We start from the raw sequence: 13,289 nt of genomic DNA on the forward strand, positions 1-13,289 counted from the left end.
AATATTTTTTCTACTTTTTTTCATTTTTCTACAAACAAAACATTATCCATGAAAAAATAATTTTATTTCTTCCTTCCTAATCTGTATCTTTTCATAAAAAATTCTAAAACACACAATAATTTGAATCTAAGTAATGCGTCTTTTTAGATGCAAATAAAACGCTGCTAGTGCATTCATTCAATCTCCTTCCACCTCACACGCTCCCAGGAGTCTGGTTTCAGATGCCTTCACCGTAGGTTCAGGTCCCAGCTGCGGAAGCGCGCCGCCGGCTCCCTGACCGCTCCGCCCCTCGCCCAGACGCAGCCAATCAGCGGCCGCCGCTTACGCGCGCTCCACTGACCAAAATGGCTGCGGCCGTTGGCGAGCAGTCCCGTTTGTAGTGCCGTGGCCTTATTCCTCCTGTTGCAAAATGTGAAAGGAGAAGCGTGTGGAGGAGGGGGCTTATAGGCAATGAGTCGGCGAAGGAAACATGGGGATAGCCCTGGCTCGAAAATCACGCCGCGCAAAACGGCCGCGGCGGCTGAGGAATGGAGCTCGATGGTCGAGCCGGGAAGGAGGCGGCTGAGGTCGGCCCGCGGTTCCGGGCTCCGCGGGGCTGGAGAGGGGCCTCCAGCAGCTGCTTCGTGCAGTAAAAGTAACCCCGACGGTGAGACGTCGGCAGCGCAGCCTGCCTGGGCTTGGCCGCTGCAGCCCCACAGCCCAGCTGGCATCAGGGAAATCTGGGGCGGGGGTGGAATCTGGAAGTGCGCTCACTTTCTCTGGGATCGTCCCGTCGCGAATCCAGAAATAACTGTAGCACTCCGCACGGCTTTTGTTCCCGAGTTTGAGCACTGCCCCGTTAGGTTTGACCGCCCACGTGCCCGTGCCACCGGAATAGGTCGTGTGGTTTACCTGTCGGGGGAGGGCGGTGACTTCTAGGCTGCTCCTCCAGTCAGCAGTAGTGGCGGAGGGAGGAGAAGTAGCTGATAGGCTTTCTGCCCTTAGTTTATATTCCCGGGAGAAATATTTTCCCTTAAAACTCGTTTGTACTGACTTGCTTTAGGAAAGGGGCCATATGGAAATCTTACAGCACGTCTCACCTCACAGTGAAGAAACCAGGAGTAGTTGTGTAACCTCCCTCTAAGTAGGAAACTGAGGGCTCCTTTGGTTCTCATCAGTTTTGGGTGTTCTATTTTAAAAGACAATTAATCGTGCTGGAAGCGAAACTCATATAAAAGCCTTTCCTAGAGTTTGTTCTTAAACTTTGGTGTTTGTTAGTTTGCATACCTTTAGTTTTACTCCCATGAAGCAATTCGGGAATGAACAAAAACAAATCTTTGAATTTTAAAAGTCATTCTAGACCAAACTTCCCAAGAAATGGATCACTAATGTTTTTTAGAGTAGTTAGTGTAAGTTGAATAGAATTGGTGAAAGGGGATACACAGACTTTTAATGAAGTTTCTGTTGGGATACTTTTGATTTTTGTGATATATCTGTAAATTACAGGTGGTTCCCCAAAGCCTTCAAATCCCGGTGATAATGAATGAAGTGACTAGGTCATATACTATTGTATACTAGAGCTTCTAGGTTATCTAAAAATAATGCTGTTTATAAGGTCGAATTTGTGAAGTAGTGCATGGATTTTTATGTGAAACAAACATTTCAATTGTGGTCCAAGTAATATAATGGTCTTGGGAGAAAATTTTACAATTGAACTATAAAACATCCAATTATAAAATTTGATTTTAGAGTATTATAAAGAAAAGCAATGTGTTAAAATGCAACAATTGTTATTTAATCATATTTTATATAGAAAGGTATGAAACACCAAAGAGAGTGCTGAAAATGGATTTATCGTCTACCTTCAGTTCTCCTAATGATCCGGATGGACAGAATGATATCTTTTGGGATCAAAATTCTCCAATGACAAAACAGTTAGGTAATTTGTAATTAACATTTTTACATGGGTAAATACTTGATAAATGATTAAGATTTAACTGGTCAGTTGGGTAACAACCTCAGGAACTTTTATATAACAGATTTTTTTTGATTCTTAGGTGATTTTTTTTCTGTGATATACATGTGATACCACAGTTCATAGTTACCTAAGCTCTGCTAATTAAAATAATTTTCTAAGAAGTGAAAATTATTTTTAAAAATTAGTTTTTTGGTTTTTGTTTAAAATTTATAGAAATGTTTTTGTTTCTTTAGGCAAAGGACGAAAAAAACAGATATACACTACAGACAGTGATGAGATTTCACATATTGTTAATCGTATTGCTCCTCAGGTAAATATCACTAATTCTATAGTTTATTTTAAAACAAAACAAAAAATGTGCCACTAAATTCTTGTATAGTTCATTTGAATGGAAAATAATGTTTTGTCTTTTATAACTCTCCTAAAAATAGGGGCAGCAAAGATTACTTTTACCTTTTTTACTTCTGAACCGCATGACATTTTTGAAAAAAACAAGCATAATATAAAATTGGTGATATATGTTTTCCTAAACATATATTTTAAGTTTTTTAGATTAATGATTTTCGAATAGAGCTTTGTGTTTATTTTGTCTATAATGTGTTCAATAGCACGTGGCTTCATTTTTCAAGTTACTAAAATAATAGAATAAAGCAATTAATAAGAATTTAAACTTTTACAATTTTTTTGTGATTGGTATTTGTTTACTATCTATAGTCCAACTTTTCCTCATTGAAACTGCTCTTAATACTCATTGACTTATAAGATCATGCAGAAATACTTATTAAAGTGAAGAGAGCCCTGGATTTAGATTTAGTCCTCATTCAGCCTTCTATGCTGTGTGACCCTAGGCATTCAGCCATAAACTAGAATTATTGCTTGTCTTGCTCTCTTCATTGGATCATTAGGAGGATAAATTAGGTAAAAAATTTTTGTAAACTGCAGAGCACTATAAATGTAAGGTTATGTTAAGGTTGTTAAATAACTTACTATAATAGAATCATCTTCAAAAGTTTTTTTTCTTCATTTTAATTCTGTTTGAGTGAAATAGAAATATAATTTTAAGTCAATCATTTGACACAAATGAACCCCATAACTCTACTATCATTTATTTATTTATTTTTCCAGTTGCAATATGTGGCCATAATATCATTTATCATATTTGTCTTATGACTGTTACTAAGAAGCACAGGCTCAGTACATGAAACTGTCTGAGCTTCTTTGCTTTTCTCTCTTTTTCTTATTTAACAACATTTAAATCCACAGAGCATCCTATTTTTGCTTAGTGGCTTCTCTGAAGGAACTGTGGTATTTTTCCTTGGATAGTTACCGTATGTTGACCATAAATAATAGATGGCACTGGCCCAAAATGTGGTTATGAGAGATCACCATCATCCAGGTGGTGGAGACAGAAAGTAAAGTTTTTCTTAGCAGCTATAAAACATCCAGAATTACAACTAGCACAGACAAAACAACTCTGTTGTCAGTAGCTCTACATTCCATATTTGGCATGTCATAGATAGTCCCTTTACATATGGTTCATTAATTAAACAGCATTTGTGCCATAATACTACTTACTCTATAAGTTAACAGTAGATCTTCATTAATTGTGGGTTTCACATGAAAGAAGCATAATAAAAAGTGTTTGGGCTGGCCAGCCTAAATAGTGATAAAAAGATAGCTGAGTAAATTATTAGACCCTTTACCTAAATGGGCTGGAAATAATAGCTCATATAAAGAAATGGCAACAATATGCAAGTGGTAACCTGTGTAAAAAGAAAAAATACAGAGAAATTAGTTGCTTTTAAATGTTACCTTCTTCAACTGAGCACTTTTAAAGCACCTAAATCTTTGGTAGTATGAAGGTCTCTTTAAAAGCTTCTCATGTTCTCAGAATGGCAAATATTCATGGTTGTTTGTTTTAGGTGAGTTATTCTCTTCAGATCATTTAATTTCCTTTTAATGATCTCAGAGATGGCATTTTTTTTTTTTTTAATATGGACTTCCATTTTAATGGGACAGTCATTTCACTTTTTATATGATGTTGGTTGTTTGAAGATGGTGTATATCTTTCCATCATTTATACAATATTACATAATATACTCTTTAGGATGAAATAAAGTAATGCAGTAATACAATTAGATATCTTATACAATACCTGGACTGTAGTTAGGAATCAAGAAATTATATAATTATTAATGAAGAAATATTTAAAATATAACATTTGTAAATAGTATACAAGAATACATAGGACCCCCTGTATATATATAATGTTGAGCATATAAAGTAGTCACAATTTAGTTATTTGAAAATTGAATGAATTTAAATACTTGGTAAGTGGGCAGAGTCCATAATTAAATCATTAATAATTATTTTCCTTAAATTCAAGATTGTTGTTGAAACAAAAGGGAAAATATATACAGTCCGAAAGTGAAGTTACTGACTTTCTTGAGTATTTTGCAAAGCTCAAGTCAACTAGGTTCAACTGGACATTAAGAAAACTGCTTCTTGATTGAGCATTTTGAAATACCAAGTTGTAGGGGTCTTTTCAGCTAAACCTTGTGTGATAGTAATTTATATTCATTCTAGGTACTATAAAAATAGAGTAAAAAAATCAATTTGATTGATTATTTTGGTTTACAGTTAATTCATAAAGCTCATCTTCTTAATTTCTTGTGTGATCAAGTGACAAAGGCAATAGCAAAAATAACCAGATCTGAAATAGCTTTTTCCTAGATTTTATCCTGGTTAAACTTTTTCTGCTTTCTCTACTTATTCTTTGTTCTTATCTCTGCCTCATTCTTAGCATCAGTTCTAACCTTGCTCTTATCTCTAACTCAATCCTGACCTTAGTTCTTCTTTTTTTCTCTTTTCTTCATGTGTGTATTTGGTTGTACCTGACCTTAATACTATCTAAGTGTTTTCAATTTAAGTCAACATGAATTGTCCAACTTTAGATAACGATTATAATGGGGATAAGGAAAATTTGGAGAATCAGGTGATACAGAAAGAATTCCATGTGCATCTTTCTTTATTCTCAAGTCTGATGATTTCTGCCACAGTTTATTTCTGATATTAATGTTTTTTGAGTATCTATGACAACTGAAATAAGTGACTTTTCTTTCAATAAAAATGCACTTTTACTATTATATATGCATTTGATAAATTATTTCACTCTTAAAACTTAATATTTTTTGAAAATAAGGAATTCCTAATTTTGAATGTTTTCATTCTGTGAAACATAAGTGGATCACTCTTGTAACTTTTGCTGTCATCCCCCAAGTACTCATTGTTTCTGAGTTTGGTAACTATCACCTCGTCAGAATTTATTGCTCCAGGAAAATAATTCAGAGTAACTAGTTTTCATTTTCTTCCTTTCTTTTTTCATTTCTCCCTCTCTTTCTTTTATTATTATTATTATTTTTTTTGAAACTTTTACATGTCTTTTTCTCTTTTTTTCCCCTTCTGCCAAAGGATGAAAAACCAACCACAAACTCCATGCTGGGCATGTGGATTGGAGAAACTGCTATTCCTTGTACTCCCATAGTAACAAAAGGAAAATCAAGAGGAAAAATCAGCTGCACAAAGTAAGTTCAGACTTTTCAACTTTTCTGAGACTCAATGAAGCAAAAATTTTTAGTAATCTGTTCTGATTTTGTGAGTATTTCAAAATGGTTAATAAAATTTACTTACTTTTGCAAAAATTTAGAGTTAATATAATTATAAAGTATTAAATTTTTGAGTTTTAACATTTCAAAATATGTGAAATAATATTTATAATTACTTGTAAAACATTTCTTATTTATAATTTTTTAATGTTTAATAGGTTAAAAACACAAAATCAAGAAGAAGAACTTATGAAATTGGCTAAACAATTTGATAAAAATATGGAAGAGCTAGATGTGATTCAAGAGCAAAGCAAGAGGAATCATGGTTTTATCCAGACAATTTCAGAAACAGAGACTTTAACTAATTATACAGATCATGTACAGATGCAGTCATTAAGTGGTATAGTTCCCAAAATAGATAATGATATAATAAAGAAGTCAATGAAAGGAAACACCAAGATATCTGTGGTAAATGATCAAAATAGCAGTCAGAAGCCATTTGACCAAAATGCTGAAGCAGCCTTTATTGCCATTTTTGATGGTTCTACTCAGAAATGTAGTGGACAGTTAAGTCAAGATCTGTCAGGTGCTTTTTTAAACACCAGAAATACTACCTTTGGAAAGAAAAATCCTTTAAAAGAGGAGCAAATCATTACTAATGAAACTCTGGTCACTGAAAAATTGTCAAATAAAACTCCAGGATCATTTTCTCCTCAAGTAGGTGCTCCCATGACAACAAAATCACATGCAATTTACAGTACTGAGGAGCCAGAAGCTTCTAATAAGCACATTGATGCATTTACTACCAGTGATTTTGAAGATGATTGGGAAAACTTACTAGATAATGAGCCTTTTGTTAGGCAAAATGTTGAAATAGCTGAACTCTTCCCTTCTCATAAAACGGCCCAGGTTACTGATCAAAAGAAAATCTGTACCTTTAATAGTAAAAATGATACAAGTAAGTCAAGAATGAATGCAAGTCTAGATGCCAGATTAAGAGATTCAAAAATATTACAAAATCTTCCTTCAAAGACACATAAAAGAGAATCAGTAAATACTGGAGAATATGGATTTTTGCCAAATTCAAATGATAAATTAAACAAATTACTATCCACAGGAAATAAAATGAAATTTGAGAAATCTTTCAATAAAATTGTTGTTCAAGACAAAATACAAGATTGTCCAGTTACATCTAATCTGACAACAGTAAAGGAAGATATTCATACCATATTTAATTCTAATATAAATGCTTCTGAAAAAAAGTCTGCTTTGAACACAGGATATTCTGATGAACAAAAAAATAAGCCCATTTTAAATCAGTCTTTTAAAGTACCTGTTAATATTGATCCTTTTGGCTCTGCAACTCTAGTTAGTGAAACCAGTATTAGTAACCCACATCAGACTAATGCATCAAAATTAGGTTCTTTCTTTGATGATTGGAATGATCCATCATTTGCCAATGAAATTATTAAAGCATGTCATCAATTAGAGAGTACTTGGGAAGCGGATGATGTAGATGATGATTTGTTGTACGAAGCATGTGATGATATTGAAAGACTAACTCAGCAACAAGACGTTGTAAAGGACAGCAAGACATCAGAAAGTATACATGAAGTCAATTTTAATACCAAACATGGAGCCAAAAACATGGTTACTGTATCTAAACAAGGAATTCAGTTAGTGCAATCAAAGCATTTGAATCTGGGCAGCATTTCAGTGCAAACATCTTCCTTGACAGATAGCTCACAAATAGATGAATCAATGAAGATGGAGAAGGGAAAAGTGTGTGGGAATTCCCCAAGTTTTTTAGATGCTACAACAAATTTGACTATGTGCTCTAAGAACTCAAATTGTCAAATCAATAGTCTGCCTGGCTCTTGGAATAACACTGATGTTCCAATACAAGTGAATAATTCCAAATCCTTTCATGCAGGAAGTTCAAATTTGAATATGCATTCAGATCATATGAGTACTGAAATTGCTACTTATAAGAAGAAATTGAGTACTCAGCAACTATCCTGTAAGACTGTAATGGATGAAGCGCATAGTGATCTTAACAAAACAGATAGATTTTCAAAGTATACGTTTGCAAAGATGAAAAATTCTCAAATTCTTTTTCAATTTAATCAAAATAGTATAACAGGAAGTATGTCTGGTACCAAAATTACACAGGATTTGGAGAAAAAGAAAACTGTCAGCCCATTTCTTGGGGAGGCTGTTCAGCAGCAATCTTCAGTGAAACTTTATGAATCTCTGAAACAGTCTTCAAGAGGTATGTATTAGATAGTTTTCTTTGAAAAGAATCATCTTGGAAAGTAATAAAACTAGTTATTTGCTGTTTTGAGTGTAAGTAACATAAGGTAAAAACTATTCTATGATGTTTAACTAGAATTCTTAAAGTGATTCTTGCAAATAATGATGCTGTAATATATGAAGAGTAGGTGGTATATTATGATTCCATCAAATTCTTTCCCAACACTCAGTACATGACTGGCATATAGAAGGTACTCAGTAAATATTTGTTGAATGATTTATGAGTTATTTCCTGGAAAATTGTACTTTTAGATATAAGTATTACAGTTTTAGTTTTAATATTGTTTGCGTTTAGTAAATATATTAATACTTGAGTAATCTTACTCCTACTTTTAGCGGAACAGCAAGGTGAACAATATTTGAAAATTTTGAGTATTCTAATTAAACACTTTGCTAATATAATGTCTGATATAAAACTCAGTGCTAATTGTGACGGTTAGAATTGTGATTTACTTATTTGCTACAACCTGTCATTTCTGATGCTTCTAATTCCACATTTCCCCAATTCTCCGTTCTGTCAATAAGTTCCATTGTTTCTATCTTGAAAATTGTGTCTCAGGACTGTCCATTTTCTCACTCTCTACTGCTACTACCCTTATCCAAGCCAACATTTCTAGATTAGTCTACTGCAGTTCTTTTATCTGTCCCCTTTCAATTCTAGTCTCCAAATAGCAGAATAAAGCCAGATAGACAAATACAGTATTCCTGTGCTTAAAACAACCTTCCATAGCTGCCCATCGTATTTCAAATAAAATCCAAACTTTACACTGTGATCTACAAAGCTCTAGATTGTCTCACCTTAACCTGCCTCTTCTCTTTTTTCCTTACCTACTGTTGCTTCAGCTACACCGTCTTTAAATTTCTTGAACAGAATAGGGTCTTTCCTACTTCAGTCTATGCTATTCTCCTTGACTAAAATTACTCCTTCCCAACATTTGACCCCTTCCCCCACCCTTACCCTTTTGTTGGTGCTTTTTTATGTCTCAATATAAGTATTAATTTCTCACAGAGGCCTTCCTTGAAGACTGTATAATTAGGTCTTTTCCTTGTTTATTTTCCATCATTTCTTAATTCCTTCATGTCTTTTATCAGAAGTTGCAATTTAGTGACTGTTGTCAGTCTGGTTGGCATTATTGCTAAAACTTTCCTATTTAAGTGACTCCCCCAGATTTTTTAACTTTCAATAGTAATATGCTAGTTGTTTAAAAAGAAAGAAATAAAACTATACAATAATTTGAAGTAAAAAATTAAGTCTTCTACTGTTTTCTTTCCCATGCCATTCCACTGGGAAAACCACTATTAACAGTTCGGCATACATACATCATGTATCATTTTTATGCATATAAAAAGGTGTGTGTATGCATGTATATGCATACATATATGTAAATATGTGTGTATACCTATAGATTTATTTAAACAGATGGAAGTAGACACTATATACCCGCTGTTTGGCAACTTGCTTTTGTGCCTTTGCTTAATTTAATTATAGCTATCTTTTCCTGTTTCTACGTCTACGTGATATGTTATATGGATGTGCCATAATTTAACCGTTTCTGTATTGGTATAAGTTGGTTGCAGTATTTTGCAATTACAAACAGTACTCTAGTGAATATCCTTCTACGTAAATTTCTGCATGCCATGTGATTGTATCTGTTAATTTCTAGAAAATTGATGTAGGAGAATGTTTTGAATTTTGATGGATATTGCCAAATTTCCTTTCAAAAAAGTGACACCAGTTTATACTCTTATCAGCATTGACAATAAACATTTCTCTACCTGATGGCTCAAACTAGATATTTTGAAATTTTAAAAATTGTTGTCATTCTTAAATAATTTAAATATTATTAAATATTTTAAATATTTAAATTTATATCGAATATTTAAATATTTAAATTTATATTAAAATATTGTAACTAATTCAACTGTGTTCTCAAAATGAATTTGTTTACATATAGTTGTAATTCCATTAAAGACTAAATCTCTCTGGAGTGTTTGAGCTTTTCCCAAAACTTCTGCCATCCTATCTACATTTTTTATGGGTGAATAATTTGCCTTTTAGCATACCTTATCAATTTTTCCTTTAAGTTTATTGATAGTACCCAATCTCTTAATTAATATTAACCTTATTGATGTTGTCTGTTGTTTTTTTCTTCCTTTTACATTGGTATGTAGCAAGCTGCTCTCCAGGGAGTATCTTTGAAACAAAACCCATTTAACTCCCTCATTGATTTAAGTCAGGAGTAGGCAAACTATGGCCTGTTGAAATCCAGCCTGCAGCCTGTTTTTGTACAGCCAGCACAGTAAAAACGGTTTTTGCGTTTTAAATGGTTGAAAAAAAATCAAGAGAATAATATTTCACGACATCTGGAAATTATATGAATAAAAAAAGTTTTATTTGAACACATTTTTTTATTTGAGCGCATCATTTGTTTATGTATTGTCCATGACTATTTTTGTGCTATAATGGCAGACTTAAGCAGTTGCAAGAAGAGACCATCTGGCCCTCAAAGGTTAATGTACTTACTTTCTGGCCATTAACAGAAAAAAATTTTCTGACCCCTGCACTTTAAAGGTAAAGATTAAGAAAGCCACTTTTGCTTAATGCCTAGGAATAGTTTGAGACTTTGCTGTGTGTTTTTTATTATAGATTGAGTTAAAAGAAGGGCTGATGGGAAAGATAGATGATTCCCTAATCAAATTTTCATGGTTTGACTTGATATCATTTGAAATTATTTTCCAGAATATCACCAAGCCAGTCAATTGTAAGGCCAATTTTAGGAAGTTATATTCTTTTCTGCTATTGTAGGTTATTAACCTGTTTTCCTTTCATACTTATGGTCAGTTGAATTTAAATTCTGTGTATGTGTATTCTTAGTTTTGTGTGTTTCTCAGTTTTGAGACAAATATTAGATAATTAGTCAAGCTAATTATATATATGTACACACACGCGCGCGTGCGCACGTACGTACGTATGTATATTTCAGCAGCTGGCTGGTGGTATCGGAATCCCAACCCTTGACCTTTGAGTTACCAACAGTGTGCTCTAACCAGCTGAGCTCACCAGCCAGCCCAAACTAATTATAAAGGATCTTCTAGTGTCTTTCTGTAAGGGAAAATAGCTACAGTCTTAACTAACTTAAAAAATAAAAAAGATCAAGGGTCGCTGGTTAGCTCGGTTAGAGCACAGTGTGGTAAAACCAAGGTCAAGGGTTTGTATACAAAAAAATTTTTAAAAGAAAAGACATCAGAATTATCTGGGGAGTTTATTCAAAATATGTATCTTTTAACTGAATACCCTCTCCCATTTCTGATTATACCAAGAAAGTGAAGGGAGACAGATGATATATTTTGGAAAATGCCTGCCTTAGTTTACAAGAGAAATGTCATATAACAAATTCTGAATCTTCTTCTAGATGTCAGTATGAATAATATTTTTCTTCTCACAATACAGTCATGTGTCGCTTAATGGGGAAATGTTTTGAGAAATGTGGTTAGGTGATTTTGTCATGTGAACATTATAAAGTGTGCTTACACAAACCTAGATAGTATAGCCTACTACACACCTAGACTATAGGGTATAGCCTATAGCTTCTAGACTACAAACCTGTACAACATGTTATTGGGTTAAGTGCTGTAGGCAGATGCAACACAGTGGTGCGTATTTGTGTATCTAAGCATATTAAACATAGTACAAATACAATATAAATGATTAAAAATGGTACACCTGTATAGGGTACGTACAATGAATGTAGCTTACAGGACTGAAAGTTGCTCCAAGTGGGTCGGTGAGTGAGTGGTGAGTGAATGTGAAGGCGTAGGGAATTATAGTACACTACTGTAGACTTTATAAACACTACCCTTATGCTACACTAAATTTATTTTTTAAAAAAGTAATTGCACTACAACATTAAGACAGCTATGAGATAGGTTTTGTTATGACACTAAGCGATAGGAATTTTTCAGCTCCGTTTAAGTCTTATAGGACTACCATCATACATTTGTCCTCTCTGACCAGAATATCATTATGTGGTGCTTGACTGTCACACGTTCTTATTTACTTCTCTGAAAAGCATATTTTACAACATGCCATGGTTTTGCCAATAAAAATTAAATATGTATTAGAATTCTTAAATTTTAAATATTATTTAAATGAGTAAATAGTTTCTAATATGACTTCAATTTACTTAATTAATAGAATCTATTTTAAAGTCTCTACAAAATACATATTTCAAATAAAAATATAGTCTCTAATAGTGAGTCACAGGTGGCCAGTTTGACATGAGAGATTTCACTTTATCACTCTAAAATATTTTGCCTCAATGGCTGGAATGAAAACCTTGTAGCTCTATAGAGAAAAAAGTAGATGACTATTAGTACAGCATATCTTAGAATAGTAAACATACTCTATTTAAGATACTGGTATCAAATTTAATTTATCATATTTTGACTACTTTTCAATTAAAGTTTGTATGAGGGTGCTTCAAAAAGTTCATTGAAAAATTGAATTACAAGATAATATAAATCTATGAATCTTTTCATGAACTTTTTGAAGTACCCTCATATAACATTTAAAATACCAGTTTTTAAGATAGATTCATTCGTGGGTCATGTAAATTAGATGTCATAGTCCACATGAAGTATTTGGTAGGTAATCAAAATCAAGATAGTTTTTAATCAAATTGAGTTTGATCACACTGTGAAGAGTGCATAAGATAGGGACAGATTGGTCAGTGCTTGATTTTCTTTTGAGTTGAAGCATTGTATCTGTATGTATGAACTTTGAATCTTATAGTTAGTAGTTTAGTGTGATTTAAGAGCCAAACTGATAGGCAAATCTGGGTAATGAGAAGGCAAAAATTAAAGCTCTTATTCAAGATGACTTTGTAGGCTGTAAAATTAATAGCTATATTTTTGCTTAATTTTTAGAGGAAGAGGAGAAAAATAGAAAGTATTCTCCTGAAGAAATTCAGAGAAAAAGACAAGAAGCACTGGTTCGAAGAATGGCAAAAGCACGGGCATCATCTGTAAATACAGCTCCCACTTAATTTCTGTAATGAAATATTAGTTGGAAGACTTAACAGACTGTTGATAACTATCTATGATAGGAAGTTTTTTTTTCTTGATTTCTCTGTGAGAAATTTAATGCTGACTTTTAAAGCATGGACTTTATTAAATAATAAATCTTTTCAATGATGGTAAGTGAAACCTTTCCTTGGAAATGTATGTGAAAGTAAATTACACGTAAATTTTGGAAAATTCAGTAAAGTTACCAATTATGTACTAAAATTATACAGAGGAAAGTAATTATATTTTTAAATACTGTGATTGCAGGTAATCATCAAAAAATATAATCTACTTAATTTTCTATTGTAATTTCTTTTCCTAATACAAAGCTTCAACTTACTGAGGTAATA

The 13,289-nt window shown here is 33.1% G+C and overlaps 1 protein-coding gene across 1 annotated transcript; it reads left to right on the plus strand.

Annotated features, from left to right (window-relative positions):
• Positions 1-367: 367 nt before the first annotated feature.
• ETAA1 (ETAA1 activator of ATR kinase) lies at positions 368-13,029 on the plus strand. Its single transcript, XM_063078703.1, has 6 exons — positions 368-646; positions 1,793-1,918; positions 2,191-2,267; positions 5,429-5,541; positions 5,781-7,834; positions 12,802-13,029. Exons 1-6 carry the CDS (start codon positions 451-453, stop codon positions 12,918-12,920), a joined length of 2,685 nt encoding a protein of 894 aa, XP_062934773.1. The 5' UTR covers positions 368-450; the 3' UTR covers positions 12,921-13,029.
• The last annotated feature ends 260 nt before the right edge of the window (positions 13,030-13,289 follow it).

This window comes from Cynocephalus volans, chromosome 14 (genome assembly GCF_027409185.1).
Source record: "Cynocephalus volans isolate mCynVol1 chromosome 14, mCynVol1.pri, whole genome shotgun sequence".
Lineage (NCBI taxonomy): Eukaryota > Metazoa > Chordata > Mammalia > Dermoptera > Cynocephalidae > Cynocephalus > Cynocephalus volans.

What these genes read in the sequence shown, in the direction of transcription:
- ETAA1 (XM_063078703.1), top strand. Translation starts at nt 451, where the DNA reads ATGAGTCGGCGAAGGAAACATGGGGATAGCCCTGGCTCGAAAATCACG. An exon ending in TCCAATGACAAAACAGTTAG is followed by an intron (nt 1,919 to 2,190) that starts GTAATTTGTAAT and finishes TTGTTTCTTTAG; the next exon opens with GCAAAGGACGAAAAAAACAG. An exon ending in GGAAAAATCAGCTGCACAAA is followed by an intron (nt 5,542 to 5,780) that starts GTAAGTTCAGAC and finishes AATGTTTAATAG; the next exon opens with GTTAAAAACACAAAATCAAG.